Source organism: Ursus arctos, unplaced genomic scaffold (assembly GCF_023065955.2).
Source record: "Ursus arctos isolate Adak ecotype North America unplaced genomic scaffold, UrsArc2.0 scaffold_19, whole genome shotgun sequence".
Taxonomy (NCBI): Eukaryota; Metazoa; Chordata; class Mammalia; order Carnivora; family Ursidae; genus Ursus; species Ursus arctos.
In genome coordinates, this window is record NW_026622863.1 from 43,786,865 (window position 1) to 43,804,196 (window position 17,332).

Consider the following 17,332-nt stretch of genomic DNA (forward strand, 5'->3'; position numbering starts at 1 on the left):
CCAGCTCTGTCCAGCACGCGAATCCTCCTCGCAGTTCCATCTACCTCCCGGGTGCCCCAGAGGTCTCCGACCCCAGCCCACCCCCAGCCCACCCGCCCAGCCTGCAGCCCCCTCCTCCTATTCCCCGACCTCAGCCCGCGCCCCTCGGGCCTCGACATCATGGGTGACGGAGGAGAGGGCGAGGATGAGGTCCAGTTTCTGCGCACGGTGCGTATCTCTGTGTTGGGGGGTGGTCACTGGGGCTACCTCTCGGGTCCCTCTGAGTGTCTCTTTGTCTCCGGATGTCTCTGTACGGATTGCTGGTGACCTTGGAGTCTCAGGGTCTATTCCTCTGTCCCTTTGGGTGACTGTCACTCTTTCTCTTTTGTCTCAGTCTCGCTCACCTTTCTCACCATAGAGAATTAGAAGAATTTGGGACTGCAGAATGGAGAAGGGGAGGAGGATCTTTGGCCACCCTCCCTTCTGACATCAGCTATTTGTCCCAGAGAAGGGGGGGTCACTGAGGGAGCACCTCCCTTCCACCACCCTGGAAGCGGGCACTTGGGGAAGGTGGTTCTAATTCCTGAGCTTAATTTAGCCCTTCCCCCTCCCCCCCTACACCACCTAGCCTGATTCTCTTTTCCTCCAGACTCTGACCTAATTTAAATTTTGGGAAGGGGGCTGGAGTGGGCTGAAGGACCTAACTGCTTTGAACTTCCAGCCCTTGCAGGTCTCCTGGGGAGACCCTCCGGTTCTGGGTCATCTTTCTTCCCTCCTTCCTTTTGGGTAGGAGGGCCAAATATGGCTGCTAAAGGTCTCTGCTAAAGCTCTCCCTATCCATCTCTTTGGGTTGTCTCTGTGTTGCTGTCTTTCCGTCTCTGTCTCTGTCTTTGTTCTTTGGCTTTAGGCCTTCTGCATTTTGTTCTGCCTCCCTAGCTCTGTCTCTCCTGGCATCTCTGATCCCCTGCTGGGGGGCAGGGATGGGAATTGGAGCAACAGGTGTCCCTCCCAGAATAGCCGGCTTTTCTGGGGCCTGGGCAGGGGACAGGGAGAGGATGGGGGGGAGGGGCTGCCCATCTCAGAGTCCTTCCCACTTTTCCCTCCCAGTGGCTGATCTGGGTGTGGGGCTGAGTGTATGGGAGGGGACGTTCTCTCTTCTGGGCCAGGTCTGCTGACCCTGTGCTAGCCCCTACCCTCCTCCTCCCAGGCCCTGGGAAATGCTGACACAGCATTCCGGGCCCCAGAATAGGACCCTGGTGAGCTGGGTCCGGTTTCCCGGGAGGGAGGAACAAACAGCTGGGGCTGGTAGTGAAGGATGGGGACAGCTGGACCTGTGACCACAGGAGGAGGCCTAGCTTCACCCTAGACTCTTGCCCCAGCTCCAGCCCCTTCGCAGACACCACGGGTTGGGCTCTCCCCTCCTCCCCAGCCCTAATAAGACCATGGTATCAGCCTTGAGCAGCCACTCCACGTCAGGCCCCATGCCCAGGGCCTCAGTCTCCTGAGACATCTAATTATATCCTCGCCTGCCCTATCTTCTGAGGTAGGGCCCTATCTTTATCTCCCTGGGAGATTTGAGGGAAACCAAGGCCTGAGTGGTAGAGTCACTTGCCCAAGGTCAAGGCCAGGAAGTGTCATCTCTGGATGCCCCTGGGACCCAGCCCTCCTGCTTTCACAAGAGGAGGACTGAGCTCAGACTTGCCAGGTTAACCCGTGCTGGGGTCTAGAGCTGTGGCCCTGGGATCTCTTGGCCCCAGACTAGGTCCGTTTTCCTGAACTTTATTGAGATGGTGTGGTATTTTTCTCACACTTTTGGGGCCACCAGTCAGAAATACATTTATCTTGCAACCCAGTGCATGCAAATACACACATATTATTTTGAAAACCCAACTTTATTGAGGTATAATTGACATACAATAAATTGTACCCATCTTAGGTGTCCTAGTTTAGTGAGTTTCGAGAAACTTTACACACCCGTGGAACCACCATCGTAAGCAAGGCATAGAACATTTCCTTTACCCCAGAAAGTTCCCTCTTACTCTTTGCAGTACTCGCCCTGCTCATCTGCTAAATGTCACCGTCGTTTCCGTTAGGCACTTCGAGAGTTTCATATACAACATATGCTCCTTTGCCTTGCTTCTTTTGTTCAGCCTCTTTTTGACATTTATCCATGTAGCATGTGTCAAGAGTTTATTTCTTTTTGGTACCGCGCTGTGTGAACGTGCCACAATTTGTTTCTCAGTTCACCTGCCGATGGACATTTGGGTCGCTTCCAATTCGTGCGATCGTAGACAAAGTTGGGTGCATTCACACACACCAATTTTCTTCCCGGAAACAAGTTTCATAAAATGTAGGGAGCCCTTCGAACAGGAGGGACGTGTTGCTATGTTCTGCTCTTGCTCTACTTTATTTCACTTTTTAAGCATTGTGGCTGTGCCCTCGCCAAAAATTGATCTCATTTCTGTTTGATGGGTGGTGACCTCTAGCCCTGCCTGGGCTGGGGTTGCTCAAAGCATGGCCCACGTCAGAGCCTCCTGGGTGGCTGGTAATTGTCCGGATTCCCTGCTCACCTCACCCAGAGCCACTGAATCATGCCCTTGGTGGTGGTGGGAAACTAAGGCAGCAAGGGAGCTGCGTTTGTAACCAGGCCACCTCCATTCATTCTGCCGCAGGAGGAAGGTAGAGAATCTGGGTTTAGTGACTAGGCCTCCAGTCTCTGGTTGATGTCCTGATTTGCCATTTGCTTGCTTCCTAACTTTGGGCAAGTGAGTTGAAGTTTTCTCTCTGAGCCTCAGTTTCCTAATCTGGAAAATGGGGGCAAAAATTGGCACCGTAAGGATTCATGGGCTCCACGCAAACTCCCTCTGAGCTCATCTCCTTCCTCGTGCTCTCTCACTGCTGCCACTGCCTCCTGTGTCCCTTGCTACCCTTCAGCACCCACGGCTCCCTCCGGCCACAGGCCTTGGCACAGGCTGCCCAGGCTTCCGGAATGTTCTTCCCCCAGAGATGAGTGAGCTGGATCCCCTTCTTTTTAGTTGGACAAGGCGCAGCTCAAATATCAGCTCCTTGGAGAGGCTGCCACTTCACCCCCTCACTGATGTCATCCCTACCCCCAAAGCCACTCTATTACACCAGCCTGGGTTGTTTGTTTCATAACACTGATCACTGACATGAAAATTCTGAATCTCTTCCCTTACGTATGGTGTGTGTCCCCCACGAGGATGGCAGCCCCAAGAGGACAGGGACTTTGTCTGCTTTATTTGCTGCTCTATATCGGGTGCCTAGATCAGGGCCTGGTGATAGCCTCCATTCAGTAAGTGTCCACCGAAGGAACGTAAAGCCCTGAGCGTAAGGCCAAGCAGACAGTAAGTGCTTAATACATGCAAGCCGTCTAGCCGTACGAATGCACAAGTGCCTGGCATGTGCCAGGGGGTGGGGCTCGCTGCCTCCTGCTCCACAGATCAGACCTCTCCTTCCTCCCTGGCTGAGCCGCAGATGGAGGGCTGGAGCGTGTTTGTGCGATACGCTGAATGGAAGGGCTGGAAGCTAGGTGACCTCAGGCAGGACACCGAACTTCCTTGAACCTGTTTTCTCAGCTGTAGAAGGAAATAACCACTGCCTTGCCTAGTAGTTAAGAGCTGGGATCTCTATCATTTTGACTGATGTAAAAGTGTAACTGTAGACATGGGCTACTTGACTAATATACAAAGAGGTGGTCTAGTGTTCTAAGAGTGTGGCACGTAGAGCCGGGGCGTTGGGCTCAAATCCCAGCTCAGCTGTAGGACAGCTGTGTGACCTCAGACAGGTTATTTGACCTCTCTGGGTCTCAGTTTCCATAGGTTCACATCGTAGAACTTACCTCAGAGGATTCAGTAATGAGTTCATGTGTGTTAAGTTCTTGCAACGGGACCCAGAATATAGAAAACACTTGATTTTACTTAAAACTTATTAGCTTATAATCTTGAAATCTTTTCCAACTTAGAGCAAAGTTGCAAGGTTTCTTCTAAGAACTCCCACGTGGCCTTAAGTCATTTCCCCCACTTGTTAAGATCTGGTACATTTGCTTTATCATTCTCCCCCTCCCTCTCTGTGTGCACATTCCCCCCTAAACTGTTTGAGGATAGGTTGTGGACACAATACTAAAGTCCTGAAATACTTCAGTGTCTGTTTCCAAAGAAACAAGGGCCGTCTCTTACAAAACCGCAGGACAGTCATCAACACCAGGAAATGTAGCATCGCTCTGCTGCCATTATCTATCAGGGTCCTGGTTAGGCTTTCACCAGCGGTCACCAGGAGTCCCTTGTGGCATGTCTCCTTCCCCCCAGGTTCCAGTCTGGGCTGTGGCATTGCATTCATGTGTCATTAAAAAGCACTCCTTGGGGCGCCTCTTGGTATCAGTTCAGGTCTTGATCTCAGGATCATGTGTTCGAGCCCCGTGTTGGGTTCCATGATGGGCATGGAGCCTACTTAAATATTAAAAAAAAGAAAGAAAGAAAGAAAAGAAAAAGAAAGAAAGAAAGCACTCCTTAATTGATAACTATTACTGAAACAATACGCAACAGAGAAATTAGAGAAGGTTGAGCTTAAAAGCCACTGAACTTGGGGGGCTTATAGTTTCCACCTCCAATGGCTCACCTTGTGGACCCCACTGGAGCCAGCAAGACTGGGGTTCTAATCCCAGCTCCTCCCCTTATCAGCTGCGTGGCCTTGGACAAGCTATGCCCCCTCCTTGAGCCTCAGTTTCCCCATTTTAAAATGGGGAAGGCACTAGGTCCTGTCTCGTGGGATGTTAGACATGTGTGGAGCCCTCAGCATGGGCCCCCATGTGACACACTGTGAGGTGGGTATTATCAGTCACCGTCTCTTTGGTGAGGAGAAGGGTGGGGTGACGGTCCGCAGTGTCTGCCCACAGGACGATGAAGTGGTCCTTCAGTGCAATGCCACGGTGCTCAAGGAGCAGCTGAAGCTCTGCCTGGCCGCCGAGGGCTTCGGCAACCGCCTCTGCTTCCTGGAGCCCACCAGCAATGCCCAGGTCTGTGTGGGGGTGTGCGGGGGGGCGGCTCTGAGGGTGCAGAGTCGACGGGTCTGGGTCTGAAGAGGGGGTACTGATGGGACAGAGAACAGAGAGGCACTAGGAAGGAAAGGGGGCTGGAGGTCCGAGGCAGGTGGGAGTGGAGGTCTTGAGGAGGGAGAGCAGGGCACCTGAGGGGGAGGGTGGGGGTCTGAGGGGATGGACGATCTTGAGTTCAAAAAAGAGGAGATCTGGAGGCGGCTGCTGATGGGAGAGAAAATGAGGAGTTGAAAAGAAAAGGGGGTCAGAGGTCTGAGGTAGGTAGGGGTGGAGGTCTGTGGAGGAAGGGACAGGGGCTCGGGAGTCTCAGGAGGCAGGTGTCTAAGGGGGCAGAGGGCATTGGATTCTAAGCAAAAGGGCCTGGAGAATTGGGGGATGCTAGCGGGGTGGGGGGCTGACTGGAGGGGAAGTTAGAAGCTGAGAGTGGAGGGAGCCCAGGTCTGAGGGTGAGGTGGATTCAGGGCCTGAGGGTGGAGGTGACCTGGGGGGATGGGCTGGGGGCTGGGAAAGGGAGGGGATGTGGGGTCACATGGTGGAGGAGGCCGAGGGTCTGAGGGGGTCAGGGAGCCTTGGGCCCAAGGGAGAGGGTGCTCAGGAGTCTTCGGTGACTGGGTGGGAGACTGAGGAGGAAGGCACCAGGTTGGACCCTCCCGTGATTTGGAAGCAGTGTTCACTGGTGTCTGTGGGAGAAGGCAGGAATTGGGACTATCTGATGGTGACGGCAGGGGTGGGGCTTCCTTGGGGATCGCAGAGATTTGGGTTATCTGCAGGGGAAGGCATGGCGTTGGAGCAGGTAAAGTGTGTCTGAGAGAGGGCTGAGGCTCCCTTTGAGATTAGGTGGGGTGTGGGGTCCTTGGGCAGGGAGGGTAGTGTGGAAGCTTCTGTGAGGTTCGGGTGGGGTTTAGGTGTTTGAGGGAGGAGGCATGTTTTCTGGGACATTGCTATGGATTTGGAGTGTCCGAAGGTGTGGTGGAGTGCAGGGGCTTCTTGCAGGATTGGGGTCAGGTCTGAGTCTCTAAGGGATGTGGGTATTTAGACCAGTGCTCAGGGGCCTTCAGGGCCCCACTCACATCTTCCCACCCCCAGAATGTGCCCCCCGATCTGGCCATCTGTTGCTTCGTCCTGGAGCAGTCCCTGTCAGTCCGAGCCCTGCAGGAGATGCTGGCCAACACCGTGGAGGCTGGCGTGGAGGTGAGGCTCCTGGCCCAGGCGGGGTGCAGGGGCAGGACTGGGTGGGATGACCTGGGGCTTGTTCACCATCTGCTCTTCTTCCTCTCTCTGCCCCGCCCCTCACAGGCCCTCAATTTGGATAAGTGGGTAGGTCTGGCCTTGGGTGTCACCTGTCCTTCTCACCTCTCCTGACTCCAGGCCCGCCTCTTGAGCCCACATCCTGCACACAGGGGCTGGGGGCCTCCCCCACCCCAGTTGTCAGGGGCTGTGGTGCCCAGACAGGCCAGGCAGGAAGGAAGGAAGGGGGTGGGAGCTTCTGAGCCCCCATGCCCCCACCTGCTCCTTTCTCCTCTTTCCCATCCTTTTCTCCAACCCTGATCCCAGCTCTTCTCTGCATGGGACCTCCCCTCTCACCTCCCCCTGTCCCACTTGTGGGTCCCCTCCGCTCCAGGAGCGGGTCGGCCATGTGATCATGGGGCCCCATCACATGGCCCCCTCAGAGCATGGGCATGTGAGGGCCAGGGTGGGAGGCATCATGCCATCGAGAGATCGGGTGTCCGCCCCCTCCCTCCAGGAGGGGCCGTGTCTCCTTGTGCTTGGGGGTGTGTGGCAGCCCAGGGCCGGTCCCTATAGGGATGTTCAAAGATTTAACACTGGTAGGACTACACTGGTGCATACCGGCTGCAGCTCAGCTGTGTTATGCCAGATTACAGGAAAAGGGGCCAGGGTCCATGGTATGTGAGGTATTGGGGCTCCCCTGAGAGTCCCCAGGCAACTGGAAGAGAGGTTCAGCCTCCCTGAGGGACTCTGGGACCTGGTTAACAAGATGAAGGAGGCAGGGAGGACAGAGTGGGCTTTGGGAAATGCAAAACGCCCTATCCACAGGCTCTCAGAGACACAGCCCCTACTTCCGTGAATGGGGAACTGAGGCAACGAATCCGTTGAGGGTCTGAGCTAAGGCTTCCTTATGTCCAGGCCTAAGCATGGTATTTTATGGGGAGCGTATTGCCACCTGGAATCGGCCAGACGCCTTGGGGGACTCTGTACTCACTCTGTGCCCTTCCCCCCCCACACAGTCGTCCCAGGGCGGGGGCCACAGGACACTCCTGTACGGCCATGCCATCCTGCTGCGGCACACACACAGCGGCATGGTGAGTGCCAGAGTGAGGGGGCGTGGGCAGGGCAGGGGACGCCGGGCCTGCCCGAGGAGGCTGACTCCCCTGTACAACCCTAGTACTTGAGCTGCCTTACCACCTCCCGCTCCATGACTGACAAGCTGGCCTTCGACGTGGGACTGCAGGAAGATGCCACAGGTGTAGGGCTGGAGGGGACTGGAGGGGGGAGAGCGGCAATGGGGAGACTGCAGGCAGCGGCTGGGGTACCACAGGTGCAGGCCTGGAGGTGGGGGGGCAGGCACAGGGATGCTCTGGGGACAAGGGCGACTTGGGCCAGCATGGGGGAACCCTAGGCAGAGGGTCTGAAGGCGGGAATGGAGGACGTGAGGCAAAGAGTAGGGAATAGGACATAATAGGAGAACTTGGGACAGAGGGCTGGGGAGGCTCCGGGGCTGGGAAGCCCTTGGGGAAGGGCATTCTGGGTAGCCCTCATTCTGACAGCACGCCCCGCTGCACAGGAGAGGCCTGTTGGTGGACGATGCACCCGGCCTCCAAGCAGAGGTCGGAAGGAGAGAAGGTCCGCGTTGGGGATGACCTCATCCTCGTTAGTGTCTCCTCAGAGCGTTACCTGGTGAGCAGTCCCACCCGGCACAGCTTCCGCTGCCGCAGCGCTGGGGGCGCCCAGGATCCCTCACCTCCCCATCCTCCATTTGCGGGCTCCCTGGGCCCCATGTCCCGACTGCCAAGTCCTAGTTTCCTGACCTCTGACATCCACTTCGGGTCTTTGGTGCCCCATGTCCCAATTGGATCTTGGCTTCCTGATCCGTGATCTCTGATTTTCTGTCTCCTGTTTGGCACTTTCCTGGCTTCCGGCCCCCGACTCTGGAACTATTGCTCACCCGCCATCGTCTCTGACTGCCACATCCTGGCGGCCCCCAGCACCTGTCCACGGCCAGTGGGGAGCTCCAGGTTGATGCCTCCTTCATGCAGACCCTGTGGAATATGAACCCCATCTGCTCCGGCTGCGAAGAGGGTGAGGGTCCCAGACCTCCTGCCCCTAAACGGAGACGCCCAAAACACACTTCCCACACTGTGCCCAAACATGTCCATACGGAGCCTCAGAACCTCAGACCCCAAACCTAGATCTCCAAATTATGACCCTAATACTTAGATGTCCGACTGACCCCAGATCCAGAACCCTAGAGCTCAGACCCCAAGCCCCAAACTCAGTATCTGACACCCGAATCCAGACCCCAAAACTCACACCCCAAACTCAGGTCGTGGAGGTCCGTCAGGCCCTTAAACGCAGATCCAAAGCTGAAAATATCACATTTGGAGCTTATCCCTCAGATGCCCAAGCGTTAGATGACAAACACAGATGGAGACCTCATCTCCCCACACTCAGAACCCCAGATTCAAACCCAGATACCCAAATACCCCAACCAGGACCCCTAATTCAGACCCCAAACCTCAGCCAACTGACCTCAGACCACCAAGTTTTAACCTCAAATATCTAAAATCATCTTCCAAATTCAGACCCTCATGCTAGGGCCCCATAGTATGACCCCAAAACTTTGACCCCTCAACTCTCACACCCAAACCTCACACCCAAGCTGAGACTCAAACCGCAGATCCTGAAACTCAGGCCTTAATCTCAAACCCACCAGCTTCTAACTCCAAAGCTCAGATCTAACTTCAGACCCCAAACCTCAGATAGCAGCCTCAGACCTCCAAAATCAACACTCAAAGTCCAGACGCTAGCCGCAGACCCAACCATCACACCTCTAACCCCAGACCCCAAATCAAGCCTTGGAACTCAGAGCCCCATATCTGGGAACACTAGACTCAAACCTCTGACCCCAACCTCAAAAATCCAAACTCAGACCCACAAACCCCCAGCCTCAGCCCTGAATTTAGATTCCCCACCTCAGACCCTAAATCTCATACCCTCACTTCAGGCCTCACTCAAACTTAGCCCAGATCTCAGACGGCCACTTTGGATCCTGAAACTCAGATCTCCAAATATAGACCCCCCCCAAACCCAGCCCCAACCTCCCACAGGGGAAAAACAGGACCCCTGGCCTCCACTTTGGCTCCCGGGCCCCTCCAGGGCTCCAGCCCTGCAGTGACCTCTTTCCCTGGCTCCTCTCCAGGCTACGTGACCGGGGGCCACGTCCTCCGTCTCTTTCACGGGCACATGGATGAATGTCTGACCATTTCCCCCGCCGACAGTGAGGACCAGCGCAGGTCTGGGATGGGGACAAGAGGCCTTGGGGTGTTGGGGCCAGGAGGGATAGCACCCTGTGGGTGGGGTTGGGGATCACATTCTGGGGAGCTGGTGACTGAACCTCTGACCTCACTCTCTCTCGTGTCCCCAGACTTGTCCACTATGAAGGGGGAGCTGTGTGTACCCACGCCCGCTCCCTCTGGAGACTGGAGCCACTGAGAATCAGGTGGGAGGGTTGGGGCTGAGAGATCCTGGGGGGCCTGGGAGGGGAGAGAGGGTCTTGAAGGAAGATCTGAGAAAGAAACTGGAGAGTTGGGAGGGAAAAGCTAGGGAGCCCAAGAAGGTGATGAGGGTCTTCAGGGTCCTCGAATCCTGGAGGAAAAGGCCTAGGGGAGGGTGGACATTCCTGAGGGAGAGATTAGGGGTCCCCAGTAAAAATGTGGGGAGCAGCCCCCCCGGAAGAAGGCTGGGGGCTTGACGAGGTTTGGACCAAGACTGTGGTGTCCACGGGAGGGCTGGGGGAGTCATCTGACCCTCCGGGCCCTCTCCCTCCGCAGCTGGAGTGGGAGCCACCTGCGCTGGGGCCAGCCACTCCGTATCCGGCACGTCACCACTGGGCGGTACCTGGCACTCACTGAGGACCAGGGCCTGGTGGTGGTTGATTCCAGCAAGGCCCACACCAAGGCCACCTCCTTCTGCTTCCGCATCTCCAAGGTCGGTGGGGTGAGGGTGCCCTCCCTCACTTGGAGCCCTGAATCCGGCCCCAGCCCCTACTCTGCAGGCTCCTGGGGGGCTCCTGGATTAAATGCACAGGCAGAGGAGGCTGACCTCTGTCCCCTGCCCCTGCAGGAGAAGCTGGATATGGCCCCCAAGCGGGATGTGGATGGCATGGGTCCCCCTGAGATCAAGTATGGGGAGTCACTGTGCTTCGTGCAGCACGTGGCCTCGGGCCTGTGGCTCACCTATGCTGCCCCAGACCCCAAGGCCCTGCGGCTTGGTGTGCTCAAGAAGAAGGTGGGTGTCTGGCGAGGGGAAGGGGTTGGGCGCGGCGGGGGTGGGAAGGGGACTGGGGGGTGGTTATACTTGTGCCTTCAGGAGTTTGAAGGCAGGACTGAGAGAGGAATGGAGCTTGAAAGAGACAGGAAAGAAGAATGAGGGATAGAGAGAAGGAGAGGGAGGCGGGACGGGCGAGAGAAAAAGAAAGGTAGAGACAAAAAGACATGGAAACATGGGGCGCCTGGGTGGCACAGCGGTTAAGCGTCTGCCTGCGGCTCAGGGCATGATCCCAGTGTTATGGGATCGAGCCCCACATCAGGCTCCTCCGCTATGAGACTGCTTCTTCCTCTCCCACTCCCCCTGCTTGTGTTCCCTCTCTCGCTGGCTGTCTCTATCTCTGTCAAATAAATAAATAAAATCTTTAAAAAAAAAAAAAGACATGGAAACAGGGGTGTCTGGGAGGCTCAGTCACTTAAGCGTCTGCCTTCAGCTCACGTCATGATCCCAGGGTCCTGGGATTGAGCCCTGCGTCAGGCTCTCTGCTCAGCAGGGACTCTGCTTCTCCCTCTCCTTCTTTGTGTGCTCTCTCTCTCCGTCTCGAATAAATAAATATATCTTAAAAAAAAAAGACATGGAAACAGAAAACCAGAGAAAGACAAAGACAGAGAAGGAGAGATGGAAAAGACAGAGAGACAGACACAGTGACAAACACACCAGCAATAACATTCGGCAAATTATTGAGTACCCCAGTTGCTCTGGATGTGTGTGTGGAAAAGTAGGTGAGCTATACAGACCTGTCTCCTGCCCTCCCAGTACTGAGACGTGGTGAATAAACTGCCTTTAATGAAGTACCTAGCCACTCTGGACAGAGGGCACAGCATGTGCAAAGGCCCTGAGGTTGGAATGAGATTGGTTTGTTACAATACCAGAAAAAAGATCCAGTTTGGCTGGAGCACAGTGATTGAGGGACAAGTCTTGGAAGATAGGGACAGAGAGGAGATGTGAGCAGATCATGTGGGGCCTTGTGGGCCATGGGGAGTGTCCCAGCTTTTACCCTTAGTCAGATGGAGCCCCAAGAGTATTTTGAGCAGGCCAGCAAGGTGACCTGACTCAGGTTCGTGGGGTTCCTTAGCTGCTTGTGGGAACAGACAGGGTGGGGGTGGGAAGCAGAGCTGGAGTAGGGAGCACAGGGAGGTGACTACTGCCATGGTCAGGTGGGAGAGGACAGTGGACAGGACCAGGGTGGGGACTGTGGAGTGGGGAAGGTGGCAGATTCTGGTCGTATTGTGAAGGCGGAGCCAACGGGATTTTCTGACAGAGTGGATATCGAGGTGAGAGGGACAGGGGTTGAGGATGATGCCCTGAGCAATGGGAAGGACGGAAGTGCCATTAACTGAGGTGGGGACAGTCAAATGTCAGCTCAGGATGACAGGGATCCAATGTCTAGAACAGAGCCCCTAGATAAAGAGTGAATGAGTCAGAAGAGTAGGGAGACACCCGTTTGCAGAAAACAAGGCTTGCAGTTGGATACGTGATGGGAAGATGTAGAGACGGGTCTGGCGCCAGGGGAAATGTGGGAGCTGTCCGCGGTAGTGGTATTTACAGCCAGGGGACTGGATGAGGCCATGGGGAGGTCTGCTCAGGTGAAAGCTGGAAGCTGAGATGGTCTCATCTTACAGGCGCTCAGTTTGGGACATGTTAAGCCAGGGGTGCTGTTAGAGCTTTCTGGTGGGAGGATGTTAAGTCAGTCGTAGGCACAGGTGGAGAGGGTCTGGCCTGGAGATAGACGAGACAGATTCAGAGACCGAGAGGCAAACACAGAGTCAAAGGGGGATAGAGACAGAAAGGAAGAGACAGAGGCAGAGAGAGATGGAGGCAGAGACAGAGGAGAGGCAGAGGGGAAAAAAGAGAGAGAACGTAAGAGTTAGGTGAAGAGGGATAGGAGGGATGTCTGGCAGAGAGACTCAGTGGAGGACGGGGGCAGCTCTGGGGCCAGAGTCTGGAGGGAGGTCTGCGGGCATCGCCCTTGGTGGCCTGGCCCACTCCTGCCCTTTCTGTCCTCCCACTGCCAGGCCATGCTGCACCAGGAAGGCCACATGGACGATGCACTGTCACTGACCCGCTGCCAGCAGGAGGAGTCCCAGGCCGCCCGCATGATTTACAGCACTGCTGGCCTGTACAACCAGTTCATCAAGTGAGCCACATGCCCACTCCGCCCCCGGCGCCAGGCCACTCCTCCACCCCCAAGCTCCTGGTGGTCCTACACCTGACCCCTTTAATCTCTACCTCTGACTTCCACAACCCTAACATACACAGGATCCCTAACCTCTAAGCCTCTGACCTCTGTGCACGTGACTCCTAATCTGACCTTGATAACCATGATTTTGACCTCACATCCCTGATCACCCGTGATACCCAGACCCTTGATCTTGGACCTCCCCGGCCTGAGACCTGCTTCCACGACCTCCTGGGCTTACACAGGCGGGAGTCTCAGTCTGGGCTCTGTCCTTGGCCACTGTGTGACCTCAGGCCAATGTCAGTGTCAGTCTCCCCCTCGGTAAAACGGGTGTGTCCATGAGAGTTCCTTGGGGGGCCAAGGGGTAAGACTGGCAGGCGCCGCATGGTAGCGCTCGGGGCTCATTGCTGACAAATGCGCCGTCCCCGCAGGGGCCTGGACAGCTTCAGCGGGAAGCCGCGGGGCTCGGGGCCGCCAGCTGGTACAGCGCTGCCCATCGAGGGTGTCATCCTGAGCCTGCAGGACCTCATCGGCTACTTCGAGCCGCCCTCCGAGGAGCTGCAGCACGAGGAGAAGCAGAGCAAGCTACGCAGCCTGCGCAACCGCCAGAGCCTCTTCCAGGAGGAGGTGAGGCCGCGGCGGTGGGGAGGCCCGCGGACGCGGGGGGCGGGGCCTGCGGGAGGGGTGGGGCCGCGGCGCCGGGCAGGGCGGAGCCTGAGGGACCCGGGAACATTCGTAGTGGTCTGAGAGCCCGCAGGGCCGCAGGCCGTGGGAAGGGCGGGGGGGGGGGGGGGCGGTTTACAGGTGAGGGGGCGGGGCCTGGAGGAGGGGCGGGAACTTGAGTTGGTAGGCGGAGCCTTGAGGGAGGGGCAAGGCGTTTGGCGGAGCATGGGCGGTGGCTGTGAGAGTCGGAACTAGAGCGAGGGGGTGGGGCGGGCCTTGTTCCTTTACCCGGGGGAGAGGGCGGGGCCTAAGTGAAGCCCTGTGCAGTGGGAGGCCTGTGGAGGCTGTCAGGCCTGGGAAGAAGTCAGAGGATGAGGCTGCGGGACTCAGGAGGCCGTGTCTGCGGGGGCTCGGCCTGCAGTTGGGAGGACTGAACTAGAGTGGGGCATGGGGGTAAGGGCAGGGCCAGAGGGGGCTCTTTGAGCATCCGGGACCTCAGTGCAGGGAGGGCCCTCCGCTGGAGTAAGGGGCTGGGGGTCCGTGTGTTTTGAGAGCACCAAGGGAAGAGATGTGGAGAGGCCTCCGCTCAGCACCGGGTCTGAGTGAGGGGGACGGAGCCGGGTGGGAGGAGGGGACTGGACAAAGATCTGAAGGTCTGATGTCTCCACAGGGTGATGGGGGAGCATGTTCACTTAAATGCTAACGACCTGGCCCTCCTCCTCTCCAGGGACTCCCAGTCTGATCCAGAAATGACAATAGTAACAATAACAGAACTTCCTTATGAGCGGAATCAGTATATGCCAAGCCTGGTGCCAGCACATAGCAGATGCTGTATAAGTGTTAGTGGTTATTATTACCTTGCATTTAGCCTTTATTATGTGCTAAGGATGCTATATACATGACGTCCTCCTGATGACCCCATGAGGGTTGTAATTCCCATATTACAGATGGGTCACTGAAGCTCAGAGAGATGAAATAACCGCCCTCCACCCTGTGACGGTTTCTTGTTGATTTCGCCGGTTAAAGTGGCCTGCAAGTGTAGTGCTGGGGGGCCGCCTAGTGTTCCTGAGCGCGAGGCGCTGCGATGTGCCTTACAGAGAAAATAAATGTTTGATAAGCTTCATTTAGGCATCAGTTATAGTGCTGTTGGCCGTGAATTCAATGTTAATGAATCAACAGTATATATTAAATCAGCATCTTTAAACAGACGCACATATAAATCAAGAGGATGTATTGATTGTTGAACAAAAATGTTGTGACTCAGAGAAACTCCCTGTTTGGTTCAGTATTTGCTAATTCCGTGTTCTTGGTGACTTAATAGAACCCAACTAGCGTGAATAACAAGAGCTGACTGCATATTTTTATGTGCCTTACTGTATGTTATACATACAGGTCGTTAGCATTCTGTATGTTCTAATTCACGATAAAAGAAGGCAAAGATGAAAATGTAAAATGTGAAAAAATCTCTCCGATGGTTGGTGTGGAGAGTGAGCTGGGCCAGCCGGGACCAAAGTGGGGTGCTTGGAAGTGGATGGGATGGAAAGACAAGTTCGGGAAGGAAAAGCACAAAGTCTGTCTTGATGTTAATAAGGATTTATTGTGTTGGGGACAGCGGCAGAGAGGACAAGGACAGATATGGCGAGCTGAGGAGGAGAGGAGGGTGATGGGAGTGGAGGCGAACATGGAGCCAAGGGCAGAGAATCTGCGGACATAGTCACTGGTTGTTGAAGTCAAATGAATTCGCAAATCCAAGAAAGGCAAGGAAGGGAGGGCCTGGGCTCCCCTGGTGACCCAACCCTGTTTTCCCCACCCCAGGGGATGCTCTCCTTGGTCCTGAACTGCATTGACCGCCTGAATGTCTACACCACTGCTGCCCACTTCGCCGAATTTGCGGGGGAGGAGGCAGCCGAGTCTTGGAAAGAGATTGTGAACCTGCTCTATGAACTCCTGGGTAAGGGGCCCAGTCCTGACTTAACCTAGAGCCCCCAGGTTCTCAGTCCCATTGGGTCTGACCCCTCTTTCCACCCTCAGCCTCCCTGATCCGTGGCAATCGTACCAACTGTGCCCTCTTCTCCACCAACCTGGACTGGCTGGTCAGCAAGTTGGATCGGCTGGAGGCCTCCTCTGGTAGGAGAACCCCGGGGGAGGGGACAGGGGCTGGGGCAGGGGAGGGCCGCCGTCACGTCACCTGTCACTCTGCCATCTGCACAGGGATCCTGGAGGTGCTGTACTGTGTCCTGATTGAGAGTCCTGAGGTGCTGAACATCATCCAAGAGAACCACATCAAGTCCATCATCTCCCTCCTGGACAAGCACGGAAGGAACCACAAGGTGGGCCCCTCACCCTGACCTTTCCCCATGCCCTGGAATTCTCCACTTCCCTCACTTCCCTCCCCCGTCTTGGACTCCTCTGCACATGCTTCCATCTCAACACAAGGGTCTCATACTTATAGTTCTTAAATGGATTCTGGGCCACGGGCATGCTTCATTAGCTTCTGAAATATTTTTTAAAAATATCTCATTTTGTAGTCTTTAGGTGACTGTGTTTACACTCTGCAGTTTGCCATGGGTCCTACCTGTTCCCGATGCATGATTTCTAACCAGCTCACATGTGTACATTATCCAGCTACCCCCCGAAAACACGAGTGTGCAGCCCCTGCTGATCTAAAATCTTCTTTTGACCCCCATGCTCTCCCTAACCAACCCTTTCCCTTGTCCCTCTGACCCCTCATCCTACTCCAGTCTCTCCTTCCTTACACTGCTGATGCCTTATCCCAGCTCCTGTGGCCCCCAGCCTGACCTTCCTCTGTGATCCTTGACCTTCCTCTGTGAGCCCTGATCTCCCCACATTCACCACCTCCTCACAGTCAAAATCTCCATCTTCTGTCCTGGCATAGTATCCTTAACTTCTGGCTTCCCACTGTAGACCTTCCATGATCTCCCTGCCCTGGTGCTGTCACCACCTGACCTCTGACCTTGACTTCCAGGTGCTAGATGTGCTGTGTTCCCTGTGTGTGTGCAATGGCGTGGCCGTGCGCTCCAACCAAGATCTCATTACTGAGAACTTGCTCCCTGGCCGAGAGCTTTTGCTGCAGACAAACCTCATCAACTATGTCACCAGGTCTGGCCCCCAATCTCTGACCCCAGCGTGACTCCTCCCTGATCACAGATCGCAGAACCTCTCAACCCTTTCCCAGACTCAGACTCCACAGTCAGGTGGCTGTCCCTTCCAAAGTGTTCCACCCTGGGACTTGACACCTGGGCCTCCCAGATGTCCGCTCTTGCCCTAGCTCATCCCAGCTCCCACTCCTCTTGTCCTCTCTCCCTGCTCCATTTCTGCCTCTGTCTGTTCCACTCTCTCTTTCTCTTTTTCTGTTTGCTCTTTTTGTCTCTGTCTGTCTGTTTCTATGTCTGTCTCTATTTCTCCTCCATGTCTTTTTTTCTTTCTCTCACCCATCTCTCTCCATCTCTGGTTTTGTTGTTGTTGTTGTTTTGTTTTGTTTTTGTTTCTATTTTGAGAGAAAGAGAGAAAGAGTGTGTGGAGGGACAGAAGGAGAGGGAGAGAGAGAAAATCTTAAGTAGGCTCCACGTCCAGCGTAGAGCCTGATGGCGGGGCTCAATCTCACAACCCTGAGTTCATGACCTGAGCCAAATTCAAGAGTCAGATGTGTAACCAACTGAGCCACCCAGGCGCCCCTCTGTCTTTTTTTTTTTTTTTTAAGATTTTATTTCTAGGGGCGCCTGGGTGGCACAGCGGTTAAGCCTCTGCCTTCGGCTCAGGGCGTGATCCTGGCGTTATGGGATCGAGCCCCACATCAGGCTCCTCCGCTATGAGCCTGCTTCTTCCTCTCCCACTCCCCCTGCTTGTGTTCCCTC

The 17,332-nt window shown here is 55.5% G+C and overlaps 1 protein-coding gene across 1 annotated transcript in view; it reads left to right on the forward strand.

Moving 5' to 3' along the window:
* Positions 1 to 8: 8 nt before the first annotated feature.
* Positions 9 to 17,332, forward strand: part of RYR1 (ryanodine receptor 1) — a 108,369-nt gene continuing 91,045 nt past the window's right edge. Inside the window, exons 1-17 of the mRNA XM_048223677.2 lie at positions 9 to 207; positions 4,892 to 5,011; positions 6,137 to 6,241; positions 7,297 to 7,371; positions 7,455 to 7,533; positions 7,854 to 7,966; positions 8,275 to 8,368; positions 9,489 to 9,582; positions 9,714 to 9,788; positions 10,120 to 10,276; positions 10,412 to 10,576; positions 12,631 to 12,752; positions 13,226 to 13,421; positions 15,273 to 15,408; positions 15,489 to 15,584; positions 15,669 to 15,787; positions 16,444 to 16,577. Coding sequence (XP_048079634.1) covers positions 160 to 207; positions 4,892 to 5,011; positions 6,137 to 6,241; positions 7,297 to 7,371; positions 7,455 to 7,533; positions 7,854 to 7,966; positions 8,275 to 8,368; positions 9,489 to 9,582; positions 9,714 to 9,788; positions 10,120 to 10,276; positions 10,412 to 10,576; positions 12,631 to 12,752; positions 13,226 to 13,421; positions 15,273 to 15,408; positions 15,489 to 15,584; positions 15,669 to 15,787; positions 16,444 to 16,577 — 1,928 coding nt within the window. The 5' untranslated portion in view covers positions 9 to 159. The remainder of the gene's footprint in view (positions 208 to 4,891; positions 5,012 to 6,136; positions 6,242 to 7,296; positions 7,372 to 7,454; positions 7,534 to 7,853; positions 7,967 to 8,274; positions 8,369 to 9,488; positions 9,583 to 9,713; positions 9,789 to 10,119; positions 10,277 to 10,411; positions 10,577 to 12,630; positions 12,753 to 13,225; positions 13,422 to 15,272; positions 15,409 to 15,488; positions 15,585 to 15,668; positions 15,788 to 16,443; positions 16,578 to 17,332) is intronic.